This window comes from Taudactylus pleione, unplaced genomic scaffold (genome assembly GCF_031769625.1).
Source record: "Taudactylus pleione unplaced genomic scaffold, aTauple2 ptg000471l, whole genome shotgun sequence".
In the NCBI taxonomy this organism is placed as follows: Eukaryota; Metazoa; Chordata; class Amphibia; order Anura; family Myobatrachidae; genus Taudactylus; species Taudactylus pleione.
Genome location: NW_028284873.1, coordinates 5,386,656 through 5,407,245, shown reverse-complemented (window position 1 = coordinate 5,407,245; position 20,590 = coordinate 5,386,656). Strand labels below are relative to the sequence as shown.

General features: G+C 44.8%; 1 protein-coding gene across 1 annotated transcript in view; it reads right to left on the bottom strand.

Moving 5' to 3' along the window:
• ZAP70 (zeta chain of T cell receptor associated protein kinase 70) overlaps window positions 1-20,590 on the bottom strand; it is a 107,387-nt gene that overhangs the window by 18,679 nt on the left and 68,118 nt on the right. Inside the window, exons 11-12 of the mRNA XM_088448894.1 lie at window positions 1,797-1,937; window positions 487-599 (exon numbers count right to left, since the gene is read on the bottom strand). Of these exons, the coding sequence (XP_088305020.1) occupies window positions 487-599; window positions 1,797-1,937 (254 nt within the window). The remainder of the gene's footprint in view (window positions 1-486; window positions 600-1,796; window positions 1,938-20,590) is intronic.

The following is a 20,590-nucleotide window of genomic DNA, read 5'->3' as shown; positions in this document are numbered from 1 at the left end:
AACGAGCGGCCGCTTACGAGCGGCTCTGAATCAGGCCCATTAACTCTATGTTCTCACCAGGTATTGCCCTGTAGGCAGGCTGCAAGAGAAATACCAGGAACAGTTACACTGGATCTTATAATAATACCTGGTATGTCAGCAGCTAAGGGATGTTTACGCTAAATCTATTAATGATGACAGACTGCTGTTGCCTTTGAATGAAACATGTTTTTATATTTTAAGCTTCTCTTTTCCACTGTACAATGTACTTAACGTAAAAATAGATGTATTTCCATATAAATATATCTTGGTACACAAACTGTATGATGTGGTATGGTCACCAAGTCATAAAGTAACTCTAGTTTTGAAAGAGTAAACTGAAGCAATAGAGCCAGTTTATATTGCTGTACCGAGTCAATAGTTGTATAGATCATTAGAATAATAAAGTTGCTTAATAGCAAAAAACAGACACAATAACATATAATAGTGATTAACATAATTTCTTACTTGAAAGTCCAGCAGTCTAACATTAGCTGATACATTTCTTTAGGGCAGTCTGTAGGACATGGCAAGCGCTCATTCCTCTGAATGAAAGCAAGGACTTCTGTACTCTTCAGTTTCTACAAAACAAAGATGCAAAATCAGTGCATAAAATTTGATTTATTGAATTCAAGGGCGTAACTACCAAAGGTTTAGGTGGTGTGATTGTTACGGGCCCTGCACTGCCTTTGGGGCCTGCCTTCCTCCCTGCAACCAGTCAGATATCAGACTGAGGGCTTGATTCAGAGGTGGATGCTAATGCATGACCGGGTGCGATTCCTTCGGATTTGCAGCTACGATAATATGCAAATGCTAGTCTCAGCCTTCCCCTTCTGTAATTGCGAGCTCCAGAGATTGCAAGCCTGAGATGTCCACTTTCAATGTCCGAGGACAGTGAAAATCCACCAGTGGACTCAAACACTCCACCATCGGCACAACAAAAAAATGACCATCGACACAACGCCCTATAACTAGCGCAGTGTCTGCATCTAAACTTTCTCTAAACATGGGCTCTGTGGTTGTGGCTCTGCGTTTCAGAATGTAGCACTGTTTACTGACATGCCAATGACACTCCCATAACACGCCCCTTGAAATTGCCTTTTTTTGCTCTTACTTCAGGCTACCTCCCAGACACCTCCCAGTAAAGCTCATGTCTTTCCGCCGTCATCTCAAATGAGTACGATCATGTATGCAACAGCAATCTCTGCATACACTCAGCGGTATGCATGCATGGTAGGGGTTTCTCGGACTCCTCATGCACGTACAGTAGCAAACATTGAGGCCACTTCTGCCCGCCCACCAAATCACTCTGTGGCTGCAGACAGGGAGACAGTAGCTCCACTTTGCACGGTGCCTGTACTGCCCCTGACCCTCTACCCAATGATGCTGCATAGACCATTCCAGCTGCAACAGACTGACGGCATGAGTCTGAGTAGGTGCAGCCAGACGTGGTCGGACAGGACAGAAAGAGTGCACTGCTCTGGAGTCTGACATTTGCACAAGGTGAGCATTGTGTGCTCTGTGTCAGATATTTACAACAGTCTGCAGTCTTCAGCAGAAGCTGCAGAACTAAGTCATTAGATGTGGCAGGTGGGCCTGGCACTTGGGCGGAGGGGAGGCTTTCAAAATTTGGGACTTGGGGTGGACGGGTTTTGAAAATTCAGGACGGGGGAGGTCATTTTGCTATGATGCCCGATAACTTTTAGTTACTTCCCTGTTTGAATCCACAAACTGCGCTCACAGATGTGAGAAACCACAGTGGTCCATCAGATACATACTTTGTAAGGTTTCTGTCCATAGGTGAATGCTTCCCACATGGTTATACCATAGCTCCACACATCACTCCGGCATGAAAACTTTTTATATTGTATGCACTCTGGGGCATACCACTTCAATGGCCACTTGCCACCTGTTCGAGCCTAGAAAAAAAAGTAATTCTATTAAATGTATTTGTTGGTAGACCAAGTCAGTGACCAAAAAAGTGACAAAAATTAATGTATTGTTGAAATTTTCAGCTATAGGTCAGATATATCATCACATTGAAAACATCCTGTTGATTTTATAAGGATCTGGGATCAGGCGGGAGAAAATAGAAATTAAACATTAACTGTTGTCCTGTGCAAGACAATGCCTTGTCACATAGGGTTAGGTATGGGGTCCCGGCAGTCGGGATGCCGGCTGTCTGAATACCGACAGCAGCATCCCAATAGTTAGAATCCTGATGCCCAAAGGTAATTACCCCTTACCCTCCCTCTAAAACTAACCCACATTTCATGCAGCCTAACCCTAACCCTCCCCACAGCCTAGCCCTATCCCTCCCTCCCCACAGCCTAGCCCTATCCCTAACCCTCCCTCCCCACAGCCTAACCCTAACCTTCCCTCCCCACAGCCTAGCCCTATCCCTCCCTCCCCACAGCCTAGCCCTAACCTTCCCTCCCCACAGCATAGCCCTATCCCTCCCTCCCCACAGCCTCCTCTTAGCCTTATGGTGCATACACACGGTCAGATTTTTCTTCAGATCTGAACGATAACGATTTAAAAAATCGTTCAATCGTTCATATCTGAAGGAAAATCTGACATATCTGTCAGATCTGTCAGATGAACGATTTGAACGATGCACGTTCCCGCTTATCAGATAACGATATCTGACATCTGATGTGTTTGCAGTCAGATTTGGACGATTCCATTCATTTTAATGCAGTCAAAAATCGTTCAAATCTTTGGTAAAATCGTTCAAATCGTTCATCTGACAAATCTGACCTTGTGCATGCTCCATTATCCCTCCCTTCAACTCGTTTCGGAGAGCCCTCTCTCCTTTTTCAAGAACTCTTATATAATTCCTAGAGGTCCAAGGGAAAAAGAAACTTTGATATGCATGCGGGATAAAATGCAAATGTAAGTTTTCCTCCAAAGGTTGCTGGCACTTGTGATGATCTACAAGTTAAAAGATACCTTTATTTGCAGTCGGGTCAGAATTTGAATGTGAGTTCTAATCCTATTGCCTGGGAGAAAGAACAGCGACTAATTGAAGTGACAATCTACAATAACACAGTGACTCGGCATTGACACATTTATACTATTTTCTGCTAATTTAGCTCTGCAAAAAGAATGAATCGGTGAAACTGCAACCCCTCAACAATTACAGAGAGCGCTCTGTATCTAACCAGATTAATAATGATTTATTTAAAAATGAAAATTCATATATGGTATTCCATGATAATCAAGTGGAATTTAAAAATATAGGCCCTCATTCAGAGCCACTCGCTATTTGCGGTCGCTCGTTCTAAAACTAGGGGTGGCTATTCAAATGAACCGTTCGCTGTTTGCGGTCTGTTCACGCCTCTATGTCTGAACGAGCGAACAAAACTTGCGTTCGTTTTTTAGAAAAATACGCCCCCTGGCCGCTCGCATCCTACGTCATGTCCGCTATTTATTAGATTAATCGAATACATCGACAAGGGTATGAACTGCTCGCTATTCTTGGGGTTGGTGTTTGCTACCACAATTTTGCGAGCAGTTCTGACTATAAAATAACCCAGTGACGTGGTCAATGATGCTGCTGTTTTAAATATGCACACCCATAAAACGCCCGTTTTGACCTTTAAGCACGCCTGCGTTCTGATTTCCACTCCCCATTTTCAAGCACCTTCCCCTGTTACCACCCACATACGCCTCTTTCTGTCACTCAAAATAGCAGGCATTCGCTATTTAGCGAGCACATGAATTTCGGCCGCACTGACTGGTTAGCGCATGCGTATAACGATCCGTACGCATGCGCAGTTGGGCTAACATCGCTCGGAACGAACGAGCGGCCGCTTACGAGCGGCTCTGAATCAGGCCCATAGTACATGGACAAATGTACAATAAGACACAATTAGAGTCACACAATTACAATATAAAACTACAATAGGATAAATTAAACATATGTAGATCCAAGGATTTTGGTGAATAGATAAAATATACTTCATATAAGAGACTTTAGTTCTTAGGTTCTTTTTTGTTAGAAGGATTTTTAAATTCTACTTGATTATCATGGAATACCATATATGAATTTTAATTTTTAAATAAATCATTATTAATCTGGTTAGATAGACAGCACTCTCTGTAATTGTTGAGGGGTTACAGTTTCACCAATTCATTCTTTTTCGCTTGGTTTTAAGGTCGACAATACCTTTTAGAGTGCAGCAGTGCATCTAACGTTTGTTACTGGAGAGACCCGCGCCCTTTGTTTTTTTTTGTTTTTGCCGATCCTTGAATCGAATTTAGCGCTGGTTGCCTCTTTTATATGTGTATTCAGGTTATTATTTTGTGGTAAGGGTGTGCCCGTTTAGAGGTTGCAGGCTGTTGAATTACTGATAGAAGTGCAGGGTTAAATAATCCATTGGTTTTACATCTTGAATGAGGACCAGTGTGGGAATTATCACATCTCTGTATACATACTTGCATAAAATCCAAATTTACCTGGAAGGTAAAACAATGGTGGATAGTGTTAAGTATTTATTCTGGGTTTGTGTGTGTCCGTAACACATAGTGGGCACACACTAAGCATTATGGGCCAATTATATTACCAGTTAGAGCCAGGTACAATGGGAAGTTAATTTGTAAGCAGAAATGATATCAGAAAGCATTTTCCCTGTATTTGTTGGAATTCAACTAAGATAGTACGACATGTACAATGCTTTGATGACTGACCATCGATTTTATATTTTATGAGCACCATGTATGATGTAGGGGGGTCATTCAGACCCACTCGCAAGCTGCAGTACGCCCGCAAGTGGGTCACCAAAGGGGGCGTGCTGTCAATGGTGACTGACAGCACGCCCCCTTTGGCGGGCGTGCCGGGGGCGTGCCTGCCAGACGGAGGCGTTCCCATGGGAACGCCTACCGTCTGAAGCCGGCCCCACTGACATCACTAGTGATGTCAGTGGGAGTGATTTTGGCTCTGATAGAGCCAAAATCACTCCAGGGCTTGTGGCAGGGAGACCCTACCGCAGGGTCTCCGTCGCAAGTCCGATGGTCACGATGGTCAAGACCATCGCGACCATCTTTTTGGACACTCGTATATCCTGTGGGTGGTCACCCACAGCTATACGAGCATCCAGGAGGATGCTCCATTTTAATGGAGGAGGGCCCTGATTCAGAGCGAGTGCTCTGGTCAGAGCGTCCGGCTCTGAATCAGGCCCCAGGTTTCCCTTCATATGTTTGAATCTATGAAGGACATTTCTAAGGACTTTCACATTTCAAAACTGAGTATTTCATGTCTCGTTTAATTGATTACTGTTAAATTAACAATCAATTGAATTGTATGTTGTTGTTGTTTTTATAATCACTTATACTGTATGTACAAATTAACTCTATTTCTATATCATTATGTAATACTGAATCTCAGTGTTTATTTACTGACTATTATACTGACTGACATATAATCATTTGACTGACACTTGTCAATCAAACTGGTGAAGGATTACAGCTCCATTAATAGTTATTGACTAAGCAGTACTCTAAAACAAAGGCCCTCATTCAGAGCCGTACGCTCTGAGCAGAGCGCACGCTCTGAATGAGGGCTGGGCTCCATGAAAATGGAGCGTCCTCCTGGACGCTCGTATAGCTGTGGGTCACCACCCACAGGCTATACGAGCGTGCATTGTGATGGCCGCGATGGTCGTGACCATCGCGACCATCGAAATTGCGAGCCGGAGCCTGCGGTTGAGGTTTTCAACCGCAAGCTCCGGAGTGATTTTGGCTCTATCAGAGCCAAAATCACTCCCACTGACATCACTAGTGATGTCAGTGGGCCGGCTTCTGACGGGAGGCGTTCCCGTGGGAACGCCCCCGTCAGGGGGGCACGCCCCTGGCACGCCCACCAAAGGGGGCGTGCTGTCAATCAACATTGACAACACGCCCCCTTTGATCGGACACAACGAGCGAAGGACTTTCCTTCGCTCGTCGCGTCTGGCGCATGCGCACGACGGAGCTCCCTCCGTCGTGCGCATGCTCAGTCCATAACATCGACCCACTTGCGAGCGGACAGCCGCTCGCGAGTGGGTCTGAATCAGGCCCAAAATTCCAAAGATGGGGAGGAGGGACTGATGTCAAGATCTCTCCCAATTTGTGTCAAATTAAACAAGAGAGTCTTCATTGAAAGCATAAGGCTTTCTAGTTTAAAATATGATAGATTTTGCTGGGTTATTCCTATACATTGCAAAAATAATTTAAAAATGTTTTTATATTTTCAGATGCATATTTTGTTATGAAAACTTACAAGATATAAAAAAATGCATTTAGTTCACTTACTTGAAATTTGAATAAAAAAAATGTTGGCCATTTTAGTAAAATTTTTATCGACATTATTTTTCTGAAAATACCAAACCTTCTGAAAGAGTAAGGTAACGTATAATAGCTGTGAACATTGCATAACAAAATTAGTGTTGCTGCTGTTGGAATAATGTCAAGTGCAAACGTAAAAATTAGCCTTAGCACAAAGTAGGAAATCCTTACCAGCAAAAGGTTTAAAATGAAATAAAGCTGAGAAAAATAATGTGTGAAATAGAGTACAGCCATTGCCACTCTGCAAAAGTTTAGAAAACTGGGCAAGCCAAATTAATGTATGAATTGGAGCATACCAGCACAAATAGATTTTTGGATTTGATGCATCTATTATTATGAGAAAGTGCACAGAACCAAAATTAAATAGTGAAAAATAAAAAAAAAAATCATACAAATAAATCACCCTGCTATTGCACAGCATTGCTTAAGGTGATTGTACCTTCTTATTTATTTATTAACCTTTAATTATATTTAGGGGTGTGCACCGGCCACTTTTCGTGTTTTGTGTTTTGGTTTTGGATCTGGATCTTTCTTCGTGTTTTGGATCTGGATTGGTTTTGCCAAAACCACCCTTCCGTGTTTTGGGTTCTGGGTTTTGTGTTTTGGATCTGTATTTTTTTGAAAAAAAGCATAAAAACAGCTAAAATCACAGAATTTGTAGGTTTTTCTGCTCCTATGCTATTATTAACCTCAATAACCTTAATTTCCACTCATTTCCAGTCTATTCTGAACACCTCACACCTCACAATAGTGTTTTTATGTCCAAAAGGTTGCACCGAGGTAGCTGGATGACTATGCTAAGCGACACGAGTGGGCGGCACAAACACGTGACCCATCTAGGAGTGACACTGCAGTGGCAGGCAGGATGGCAGTTAGAAAAACTAGGCCCCAAACTGTACATAATGCAAAGAAAAAAAGAGGTGCAAGATGGAATTGTCCTTGGGCCCTCCCACCCACCCTTATGTTGTATAAACAGGACATGCACACTTTAACAAATCAATCATTTCAGCGCCAGGGTCTGCCACACAACTGTGGCTGAAATGATTGGTTCGTTTGGGCCCCCACAAAACAAGCTGGCAATTAATGTGTCCCTGCACAAACTGGCTCTACGGAGGCAAGATGTCATCCTCATCCTCCTCATCCACCGATTCCTCACCCTCTTCAGTGTGTACATCCTCATCCTCACAAAGTATTAACTCGTCCCCACTTGAATCCACCACCACAGGTCCCTCTGTACCTTCTGGAGGCTGGTCTCCCTGGAAGAGCTGATAATTCATTTTGATGAACATCATCTTCTCCACATTCTGTGGAAGCAACCTCCTACGCCTTTCGCTGACAAGGTTCCCGGCTGCACTAAACACTCTTTCGGAGTACACACTGGAGGGGGGGCAACTCAGGTAAAATAGAGCCAGTTTGTACAGGGGCCTCCAAATTGCCTCTTTTTCCTGCCAGTACAGGTATGGACTGTCTGACATGCCTACTTGGATGCTGTCACCGATGTAATCCTCCACCATTCTGTCAATGGTGACAGTATCATATGCAGTGACAGTAGACATGTCAGAAATTGTTGCCAGGTCCTTCAGTCCGGACCAGATGTCCAAACTTGGTCCTGCCTGCCCTGCATCACCGCCAGCGGGTTGCTTAGGATACCTAAGTTTTTTCCTGGCAGCCCCAGTTGCGGGAGAAAATGAAGAAGGAGCCGTTGACGTGTCACGTTCCGCTTCAGCTGACAGTGTGTTCACCAGCAGGTCTTTGCACCTCTGCAGGCTTGTGTCGGCCGGAAAGAGAGACACCACATAGGCTTTAAACCTAGGATCGAGCACGGTGGCCAAAATGTAGTGGTCTGATTTCAACAGATTGACCACCCTGGAATCCTGGCAAAGCGAATGAAGGGCTTCATCCACAAGTCCCACATGCCGAGCGGAATCGCTCCGTCTTAGCTCCTCCTTCACTTTCTCCAGCTGCTTCTGCAAAAGCCTGATGAGGGGAATGACCTGACTCAAGCTGGCAGTGTCTGAACTGACTTCACGTGTGGCAAGTTCGAAGGGCTGAAGAACCTTGCACAACACGGAAATCATTCTCCACTGCGCTTGAGTCAGGTGCATACCCCCTCCTTTGCCTATGTCATAGGTGGATGTATAGGCTTGTATGGCCTTTTGCTGCTCCTCCATCCTCTGAAGCATATAGAGGGTTGAGTTCCACCGCGTCACAACCTCTTGCTTCAGGTGATGGCGGGGCAGGTTCAAGAGTGTTTGCTGGCGCTCCAGTCTTCGGCACGCAGTCGCTGAATGGCGAAAGTGGCCAGAAATTTTTCGGGCCACCCAAAGCGTCTCCTGCACGCCCCTGTCGCTTTTCAGAAAATTCTGCACCACCAAGTTTATTGTGTGAGCAAAACATGGGACGTGCTGGAATTTGCCCAGATGTAATGCCCGCACAATATTGGTGGCGTTGTCAGATATCACAAATCCCCAGGAGAGTCTAAGTGGGGTAAGCCACTGGGCGATGATTTCCCTCAGTTTCTCTAAGAGGTTGTCGGCGGTGTGCCTCTTACTGAAACCGGTGATACACAGCGTAGCCTGCCTTGTAACGAGCTGGCGTTTCTGAGATGCTGCTACTGGTGACGCTGCTGCTGTTGCTGCGTAAGGTGATACATCTACCCAGTGGGCTGTCACAGTCATATAGTCCTTAGTCTGCCCTGTTCCACTTGTCCACATGTCCGTGGTTAAGTGGACATTGTGTACAACGGCATTTTTCAGGACACTGAGGACACTTTTTCTGACGTTTCTGTACAGTCTCGGTATCGCCTGCCTAGTGAAGTGGAATCTAGACGGGATTTGGAACCGGGGACACACTACCTCCATCAATTGTCTAAATCCCACTGCACTAATGGCGGATACCGGACGCACGTCTAACACCAACATAGCAGTCAAGGCCTCAGTTATACGTTTTGCTTCAGGATGACTGCTGTCGTACTTCATCCTCCTCGCTAAGGACTGTTGGAGGGTCAATTGTTTAGTAAAAGTAGTGGTGTTCCTACTTCCTCTCTGGGATGATGAACGACTCCCAGCAGCAGCAGCAACAGCAGCAGCGGCAGCAGTAGGCGTAGCAATGCAGGATCCTCCGGAGGAATCCCGGATAGGAGAGTCAGTCATGCCAGTGATATGGCCTGCAGGACTACTTCCGATCCTGACTAAGGAGGAAATTGACGAGGAGGGAGTTGACGGTGTGGTTTGCAGGCGCTTGGATACAACAGGACAACGGGATTTAGGTGTCCCTGGACTGCTTACGGTCTGAGCCAAAGTTTCTGAACTTGACAGTAACTTTTTATGAACGCGCTGCAGGTGCCGTATAAGGGAGGATGTTCCTAGGTGGTTGACGTCCCTACCCCTACTTATTTCACCTTTACATATGGTACATATGGCAAGACAGTTGTTGTCCGGATTTGGATAGAAATATTGCCAGACCAAAGAGGTGGAATGTTTGGTCTTCTGCCCAGGCATGACCGTGATGGGCTTTTTCATCCCACGGACAACAACTGTCTCCCCCGGAGCCTGATTTAAACAAACCACATCACCATCAGAATCCTCCTCGCCAACTTCCTCCTCAGCGCCAGCTACACCAGTATCCTCATCCTGTTGTACTTCAACAGTGACATCTTCAATTTGCATATCAGCAAGTGGACTGTGGGTGCTCCTTTCAGCACTTGCAGGGGGCGTGCAAATGGTGGAAAGAGCCACCTCTTCCCGTCCAGTGCTGGGAAGGTCAGGCATCGCAACCACCACCACACTTGGACTCTCTTTGGGGATTTGTGATATCTTCTTAGAAAGCACAGTTCTTCGCTGTGCTTTTGCCAGCTTAACTCTTTTGATTTTTTTAGTGGGAGGAGTGCTTCCATCGTCATGTGAAGCTGAACCACTAGTCATGAACATACTAGGGATCGACCTTAGCCGTTCCTTGCCACTCCGTGTCGTAAATGGCATATTGGCAAGTTTACGTTTCTCTTCAGCTGATTTAAATGTCTTTTTCAAGGTCATTTTCCTGAACTTTGCCATTTGGGATTGTATGTGCCCTCTACTATGACATTGGGCATCGGCCTTGGCAGACGACGTTGATGGCATGTTATCGTCTATGTCATGACTAGTGGCAGCAGCTTCAGCACTAGGAGGAAGTGGTTCTTGATCTTTCTCTATTTTATTTTTATCGGAGAAAGTTTGGTCCTCCATTTATGTTATATCGATTTGATATATACGTGCGGCTAAACACAGAAAATAAATTTTTTTTTGGTTCGGACTGGAGTGTACTTTGTGGGTTACAGCACCCTTTAACGGTCAAGCCAGCCGGCCCTTTACTTATGACACAGGCGCACTCTTGGCACTACTTTGTTGATGCACGTGCGGCTACTGCGCACACAATTCACAAACACAGAAAATAATTTTTTTTTGGTTTGGACTGGAGTGTACTTTGGGGGTTACAGCACCCTTTAACGGTCAAGCCAGCCGGCCCTTTACTTATGACACAGGCGCACGCTTGGCACTACTTTGTTGATGCACGTGCGGCTACTGCGCACACAATTCACAAACACAGAAAATAATTTTTTTTTGGTTTGGACTGGAGTGTACTTTCGGGGGTTACAGCACCCTTTAACGGTCAAGCCAGCCGGCCCTTTACTTATGACACAGGCGCACGCTTGGCACTACTTTGTTGATGCACGTGCGGCTACTGCGCACACAATTCACAAACACAGAAAATAATTTTTTTTTAGGTTTGGACTGGAGTGTACTTTCGGGGGTTACAGCACCCTTAACGGTCAAGCCAGCCGGCCCTTTACTTATGACACAGGCGCACGCTTGGCACTACTTTGTTGATGCACGTGCGGCTACTGCGCACACAATTCACAAACACAGAAAATAATTTTTTTTTTGTTTGGACTGGAGTGTACTTTCGGGAGTTACAGCACCCTTAACGGTCAAGCCAGCCGGCCCTTTACTTATGACACAGGCGCACGCTTGGCACTACTTTGTTGATGCACGTGCGGCTACTGCGCACACAATTCACAAACACAGAACATAATTTTTTTTTGGTTTGGACTGGAGTGTACTTTCAGGGGTTACAGCACCCTTTAACGGTCAAGCCAGCCGGCCCTTTACTTATGACACAGGCGCACGCTTGGCACTACTTTGTTGATGCACGTGCGGCTACTGCGCACACAATTCACAAACACAGAAAATAATTTTTTTTTGGTTTGGACTGGAGTGTACTTTCGGGGGTTACAGCACCCTTTAACGGTCAAGCCAGCCGGCCCTTTACTTATGACACAGGCGCACTCTTGGCACTACTTTGTTGATGCACGTGCGGCTACTGCGCACACAATTCACAAACACAGAAAATAATTTTTTTTTAGGTTTGGACTGGAGTGTACTTTCGGGGGTTACAGCACCCTTAACGGTCAAGCCAGCCGGCCCTTTACTTATGACACAGGCGCACGCTTGGCACTACTTTGTTGATGCACGTGCGGCTACTGCGCACACAATTCACAAACACAGAAAATAATTTTTTTTTGGTTTGGACTGGAGTGTACTTTCGGGGGTTACAGCACCCTTTAACGGTCAAGCCAGCCGGCCCTTTACTTATGACACAGGCGCACGCTTGGCACTACTTTGTTGATGCACGTGCGGCTACTGCGCACACAATTCACAAACACAGAAAATAATTTTTTTTTAGGTTTGGACTGGAGTGTACTTTCGGGGGTTACAGCACCCTTAACGGTCAAGCCAGCCGGCCCTTTACTTATGACACAGGCGCACGCTTGGCACTACTTTGTTGATGCACGTGCGGCTACTGCGCACACAATTCACAAACACAGAAAATAATTTTTTTTTTGGTTTGGACTGGAGTGTACTTTCGGGGGTTACAGCACCCTTAACGGTCAAGCCAGCCGGCCCTTTACTTATGACACAGGCGCACGCTTGGCACTACTTTGTTGATGCACGTGCGGCTACTGCGCACACAATTCACAAACACAGAAAATAATTTTTTTTTTGGTTTGGACTGGAGTGTACTTTCGGGGGTTACAGCACCCTTAACGGTCAAGCCAGCCGGCCCTTTACTTATGACACAGGCGAACGCTTGACACTACTTTGTTGATGCACGTGCGGCTACTGCGCACACAATTCACAAACACAGAAAATAATTTTTTTTTGGTTTGGACTGGAGTGTACTTTCAGGGGTTACAGCACCCTTTAACGGTCAAGCCAGCCGGCCCTTTACTTATGACACAGGCGCACGCTTGGCACTACTTTGTTGATGCACGTGCGGCTACTGCGCACACAATTCACAAACACAGAAAATAATTTTTTTTTGGTTTGGACTGGAGTGTACTTTCGGGGGTTACAGCACCCTTTAACGGTCAAGCCAGCCGGCCCTTTACTTATGACACAGGGGCACTCTTGGCACTACTTTGTTGATGCACGTGCGGCTACTGCGCACACAATTCACAAACACAGAAAATAATTTTTTTTTAGGTTTGGACTGGAGTGTACTTTCGGGGGTTACAGCACCCTTAACGGTCAAGCCAGCCGGCCCTTTACTTATGACACAGGCGCACGCTTGGCACTACTTTGTTGATGCACGTGCGGCTACTGCGCACACAATTCACAAACACAGAAAATAATTTTTTTTTGGTTTGGACTGGAGTGTACTTTCGGGGGTTACAGCACCCTTTAACGGTCAAGCCAGCCGGCCCTTTACTTATGACACAGGCGCACGCTTGGCACTACTTTGTTGATGCACGTGCGGCTACTGCGCACACAATTCACAAACACAGAAAATAATTTTTTTTTAGGTTTGGACTGGAGTGTACTTTCGGGGGTTACAGCACCCTTAACGGTCAAGCCAGCCGGCCCTTTACTTATGACACAGGCGCACGCTTGGCACTACTTTGTTGATGCACGTGCGGCTACTGCGCACACAATTCACAAACACAGAAAATAATTTTTTTTTTGGTTTGGACTGGAGTGTACTTTCGGGGGTTACAGCACCCTTAACGGTCAAGCCAGCCGGCCCTTTACTTATGACACAGGCGCACGCTTGGCACTACTTTGTTGATGCACGTGCGGCTACTGCGCACACAATTCACAAACACAGAAAATATATTATTTTTTTAGCACTTGGGGGGAGCACCCCTGATGGACAGAGCACCCCCTGGACAACACTACAGCACCCCTTTAGGACTGGGACACTGCACAGGACTTTGGAACTGACTGCACAACACAGTCCAGCCAGCCCCTATGGACTTTGAAGTAGTGGACACAGCCCCTATTAACAACAGCAGCACAGCACAACACAGCCAGCCCCTATGGACTTTGAAGTAGTGGACAACAGCAGCACTACACTACACTACACTACACAGCACTAACTCCCACCCTCCCTCTTCACTGTCCACAGCCGAGTGAGAAAATGGCGCCGACGCGGGTACCTTATATAGGATCCAAAACCCGCGAGACTCCGAAGGCGGGATGATGACGTTTTGCCTCGATGTCAGATCCGAGTCAGGCGGGAAAAGTCGAGCCTGACTCGGATCGGACTCGGATCGGGGGGGCTCGGGGGGGTTCGGATTTCAGAAATCCGAACCCGCTCACCCCTAATTATATTGCGCCTACATACTATGCAGCACTTTATTTTCCCTAACATATGATCATATGCACGCTAGAGAAATTTAGCCAGTTACCATTTAACCTGCCAGCGCGTTTTTTTGAGGTATGGAAGAAAACAGAAGCACCTTGGGAAACAAATGCAAACACAAGGAGAACATACAAACTCCACTCAAATAGGGCCCTGTTCAGAACCAAACCATGGCCAAAGCGCTATGAGGCAGCAATGCTAATCTCTGTGCCAAGGTGCCACCCTGAGAGTATTGACAGTGACACCATAGTGTTTATACTAGTTACCATCAATGAAAATACTTTGGCCATATTTTTTAACAGATCCATTTATCATAATATCAATGCTTATTTTATCATTAAACTGTATTGAATTAATTGAATATCAGTTAATATTTGGTTGTGATGAAATATACATATATATATATATATATATATATATACATACAGTCAGGTGCATAAATATTGGGACATTGACAGAATTTTCATATTTTGGCCTCTATTCACCACCACAATGGCTTTGAAATGAAACAAACAAGATGTGCTTTAACTGCAGACTTTCAGATTTAATTTGAGGGTAATTACATCCAAATCAGGTGAACGGTGTAGGAATTACAACGGTTTCTATATGTGCCTCCCACTTTTTAAAAGGCCAAAAGTAATGGGACAAACTAAACAATCCTAAATCTAACTTTCACTTTTTAATACTTTGTTGCAAATTCTTTGCAGGCAATTACAGCCTGAAGTCTGGAACGCATAGACATCACCAGACGCTGGGTTTCATCCCTGGTGATGCTCTGCCAGGCCTCTACTGCAAATGTCTTCAGTTCCTGCTTGTTCTTGGGGCATTTTCCCTTCAGTTTTGTCTTCATCAAGTGAAATGCATGCTCAATCGGATTCAGGTCAGGGGATTTTGACTTGGCCATTGCATAACATTCCACTTTTTAGCCTTAAAAAACTCTTTGGTTGCTTTTGCAGTATGCTTCGGGTCATTGTCCATCTGCACTCTGAATCGCTGTCCAATGAGTTCTGAAGCATTTTTCTGAATATGAGCATATAATATCGCCCAAAACACTTCAGAATTCATTCTGCTGCTTTTGTCAGCAGTCACATCATCAATAAATACAAGGGAACCAGTTCCATTGGCAGCCATACATGCCCACGCCATGACACTACCACCACCATGCTTCACTGATGAGGTGGTATGTTTTGGATCATGAGCAGTTCCTTTCCTTCTCCATACTCTTCTCTTCACATCACTTTGGTACAAATTGATCTTTGTCTCATCTGTCCATAGGATGTTGTTCCAGAACTGTAATGGCTTTTTTAGTTGTTGTTAGGCAAACTCTAATCTGGTCTTCCTGTTTTGTGGCTCACCAATGGTTTACATCTTGTGGTGAACCCTATATATTCACTCTTGTGAAGTCTTCTCTTGATTGTTGACTTTCACACACATATACACCTACCTCCTGGAGAGTGTTCTTGATTTGGGTAACTGTTGTGAAGGGGTTTTTCTTCATCAGGGAAATAATTCTTCTGTCATCGACCACAGTTGTTTTCCATGGTCTTCCGGGTCTTTTGGTGTTGCTGAGCTCTTCGGTGCGTTCTTTCTTTTTAAGAATGTTCCAAACAGTTGATTTGGCCACACCTAATGTTTTTGCTATCTCTTTGATGTGTTTGTTTTGATTTTTCAGCCTAATGATGGCTTGCTTCACTAATAGTGACAGCTCTTTGGATCTCATATTGAGAGTCGACAGCAACTGATTCCATATGCAAATGTCACACCTAGAATCAACTCCAGACCTTTTACCTGCTTAATTGATAATGAAATAACAAGGGAATAGCCCACACCTGTCCATGAAATAGCTTTTGAGTTGACAGTCCCATTACTTTTGGCCCCTTAAAAAGTGGGAGTCACATATAGAAACCATTGTAATTCCTACACCGTTCACCTGATTTGGATGTAATTACCCTCAAATTAAATCTGAAAGTCTGCAGTTAAAGCACATCTTGTTTGTTTCATTTCAAAGCCATTGTGGTGGTGAATAGAGGCCAAAATATGAAAATTCTGTCAATGTCCCAATATTTATGCACCTGACTGTATATATATATATATATATATATATATATATATTGTATCTGTAAGCTGGGCAGTTTTTCTCAATTAATAATTTTAGAATTTGCTTACTTGTTGGATGCAATAACTTCCAGAATTTTGTAGTGATGCTGCTAAGCAATATTCCTCTGGGTCAGTGACAGGCTAGGAGTTTAGCACTGTGATGTCACAGTACATCACTTAAGAATGGGGTAGGGAGAGAATTGCCTCACAGAGGGCATTCTGAGAAAGACCTAAAGGAATGGGGCAGGACTGTTTCTTGACAATCTAGCTCCCAGTGCAAACCGTAAAAGTGTGTAATAGAATTGAGAACTTTACGGTATCTTATATATAAAATTCATTGGGCTGTTTGTTTGTTTGTCCAGTTATGCATTTGGACACCCCTGCACTGATTGGGATTAAGTCCAGTTGGATCCTGTCCAAGTTTTAGGGGGTTGTTGGTGTATACTGGGCAGAGCTTTGACTCGGGGAGCCTGTTCTGGGCCTTCAACTGGATGGATTTGAATGAAAACTTCACAGAGGGGTGACAATTGGTTTGCGATGCCTAATGGAGTGGTAGGGGCCCCGGTCAGACCTCACGGTGGAGTGCGCCGGGCAGAACTTTGACCCATGGAGCCTGTTCTGGGCCTTGCACTGGATGGATTTGGACAGCATCGCATAAAAAAACGTAATAACTTGAAGATACACCCCTGCACCGATTGGGATGAAACCAATGCAAGGTGGTCCAGTTGGAATTCTGGACAGGTTTTAGGGGGGTTAGGATCTCGGTCGGACCTCCCGTTGGTGTACGCTGGGCAGAACTTTGACCTGGGGGACCTGTTCTGAGTCTTCCACTGGATGGATTTGGATGAAAACTTCACAGAGTAGTAACATTGGATCCCAGAAGACATACTAGGGGTCCAGATCCCGGTCAGACCTTCCATTGGTGTACGCTGGGTAGAACTTTGACTTGGGAAGCCTGTTCTGGGCCTTCTACTTAATGGATTTGGATGAAAATTCCACAGAGGGGTGACAATTGTCTGTAATGCCTTATGGAATGGTTGGGGCCCAATCAGACCTCATTGTGGAGTGCACCAGACAGAACTTTAACCCAGGGAGCTTGTTCTGGACCTTGCACTGGGTGGATTTGGATGACATCACATAATAAAACTTAATAACTTGAAGATACATTCCTACACTGATTGTGATGAAACCAATGCGAGTGTTATATTCTGGGTTGTTTGTGGACCCGGGGTGGTAGCAGGAGCGATCACAGAAGTGGGTTTGAGTAAAAACTAGGTTTTTTAATAAGTGCTTGAGCAGACATAAAATATGGCAGTAAATAAAAGTCCAGGAATATATAAATGTGCACAAGAGTTCTGTGGTGGGAGTAATGGGTTAATGTCCAAGTAGAAACAATTAGAGCTGTCCAGGTGTGCAGGTAGTGAGACTGAAAATAATCAAGCAGGTATGCAGGTAGTGATGCAGGAAATAATAAGCCAGGTATGCAGGTAGTGAACTAAGGCAAATGAGCAGGATGTCAGCAGGCTCAGGCACTCAGGTATGGGCAAGGGTGATGGAGGAAGCGGGGTAGTCCAGCGGAAGCTAGGAGCTGACAGGCACACTGGCAGACAGCGAATTCACAGGAATAGGATAAGCACAGAGAACTCCCTCTCAGCTAGGTTGAGATACACGTTGCACTAGCAAAGAAGGAAGGCACTGACCCTTCCTAAATACACCATGCCGTGCTGTTACTGGCCCGGAGGGAACATGTGACTCACCAGGATTGGCCAGCCGCATCACATGGCCAGAAGGCAAGATGGCGGCGCCCATGCCAAACGGAACGGAGACGCCGCCAGGCCTTACCAGCGCAGAGTGACAACAGGCCCGCACAACAACGTGCACAGCCAAAGCCCCCCGCCAGACACCAGCTCTGCCACCAGACAGCCCGCGCCACAACGACCTCACAGGTAACACTCGCCTAGCACCATGCTGAAATACCCTGGCCGTGACAGCGAGGTCCAGTTGGATCCTAATAAAACTTAGTAACTTGAAGATTTGAACCTGGTCAACACCAGGTACTTCAGCTAGTATATATTAATATACAAGTATTTTCCAACATTTCACCTGGGACAAAATGTCCTGCTCCCTGTTTTTATCACTACTTTGCCAATAAAATTACCTTGAAGCTGAAAACAATTTTATGATTGGTGACTTAATCTAAAGTCTTGGTAATGCATATTAAATTTGAACTGAAAAACAGGAGCAAAATATAGTGTTATGGGTGAAATAGGATATGTTGGGTCATATTTTATATCCTCATGACTGTATTCGGTATAACAAACAATTTATTCACATTACCTGTAAGAATTATAACTGAGTAAATTAAACTGGTCATTTATATTTGTTCACGTGCTCTGAACAGTTGGGAATAATCAGATATGCAATACTGACAGCTTTTGCCATATGCATTAGTGTCATCTAGTGTTCCTTGGAAAGCACTACCATACATGGAAACAGCACTGCAATAATATAAAATGGCAAGTAATTAGATTGCTTTTGTTTTTTAAACTGCACTAGAACAATTACAGGATCTGACCATATTGGTTGTTGGAGCAGCCATTATTGTGTGAGAGAATTCCACCTAGAGAGGGCCAGTGCAACCTTTAGGCAAAACTAGATAGTCACTTAGTATGCCTAATAGTTAAAGCCCACCTAAATGAGTGACATGTTCCTGGGTTGCTCCCATATGGTGTGACTGCCACTAAGGGGAGAAGCTGCTTCTTACATGCGATTCTGCTAAATGGCAGTGATGGACTGGGAGAGTGGTGCTGGACTATGATATTACTGCCCAGCATCATTCTCCAAAGGAGCTAGTACCAAATAGTACACATAGTGCTGCCCCCAATTTATACGGGACAGAGAATTTATAAAGACATTTTGACATACTGTATGTAATAAAGTAATTGAAAAGTACAAATTTGACTAGAAAAGCACACAGTCCTGATGTCACAGTAATGTCATAATTTAAGATAGAACTGGCAGTATTTTCAGAGAATAATGAGCACATTGTAATTAATTAAGGGGTGACCTTACTTGCCTACTCTCCCAAAATGCTCTGGAGACTCACAAATACTTGAGGAGTCTCAAAGACTTCTGAGAGAGTAGGAAACTCTCCTGCACCCCGCCCACAGAAGAAAGAATCCAAAGGAGAGTCCAAGGTTGTCCATGAGCACTATGTGTTTCACATTTTGAAATAGTGATAATAATTGAGCAACATACTCCCACAATTTTCAAATCATTTGAAAATGTGGGGATGAGTAGTATTGAGGAAGATTTAGAAACAGAGGATGGAAATTTTGATGTTGTTAATCTGCAAAAGGATGATGGTGATATTTTGTATACAACAATGAGGATTATAATGATGATGAATACAGTACTTGGAAAAGATAACGATGTTGATGAATGTCTCCAAGTAAGGCACACACCAGTGTTCCCACTTCATACCCATGATAACTGCATTGTTATGCCTGGCTAATAAAGCCACCTCTCAGATGTAGAACTATTTCTACCCCAACCCAGACATTTTGTGTCAAGCCATCTGCAGCTTTTGTGAAACCAAAATAAGTTGAGGTAGGACTTATATGCGGTCAATATCCTGACAGACAGGATGCCGGCACTTAAAATGCTGGCACCTGTCAGAATCCCGGCGCCGGCATCCCGACCACCAACATCCTGATGGTAAGTACTGGGGTAAAGGGAAGGGTTAGGGTTTAGGGTTAGGCACTAGGGGGAGGGTTAGGGTTAGGCACTAAGGGGGAGGTTAGGTTTAGGTACTAGTGGCTGAGGTCAGATTAAGGCACTGAGGAGGGAGGGGTAGGGAGAGGGGGAGGGTTAGGATACTGACTGACAAGAGTAGGTATCCTAACCTTGGGTCGGGGTGCCTGCATCGGGATTCTGACTGCCGGGATCCCCAGCACCGGCATCTTGTACCCAACCTCTTTTAATCATCTAGACAGTTTCTCACTTATATGTCCTTTGCAGAGTAATCATGCAAGTGTTTCATCCCAAAAAGCCAAATCACGTACAATAAGCAGTCCAGTAACAGCTTCTAGCAGAATGGTTAAATTCCTCATGCAATGTTCACCGCCAACACCCTTATCATTGTCCTCCTAAGGAACAGTAAGCAGATCTGTATTACTAGGTCAAATGCAATCTGACTACAATAATACAACCCAGAATTCCCAAGAAGAAAGTCTGGATGCTGTGGAAGCTGCTGTTGGGGGTAGATTTTGAACTCAGGAAGGAAAACCTGCTGGTTTTTAGCAATTGTCTGTCAAACTATAATTTCAAAGAGGAAGCAATTACAACAGCCATCACACTTTTGCACAGAGGATCACCAAAGCCATGACAGACATGTTGGCACTGGATCTGCATTCATTATTTGCAATAAATAAACAGGTTTCAGCTGGTTAGTAGAGGTCTAGTACCC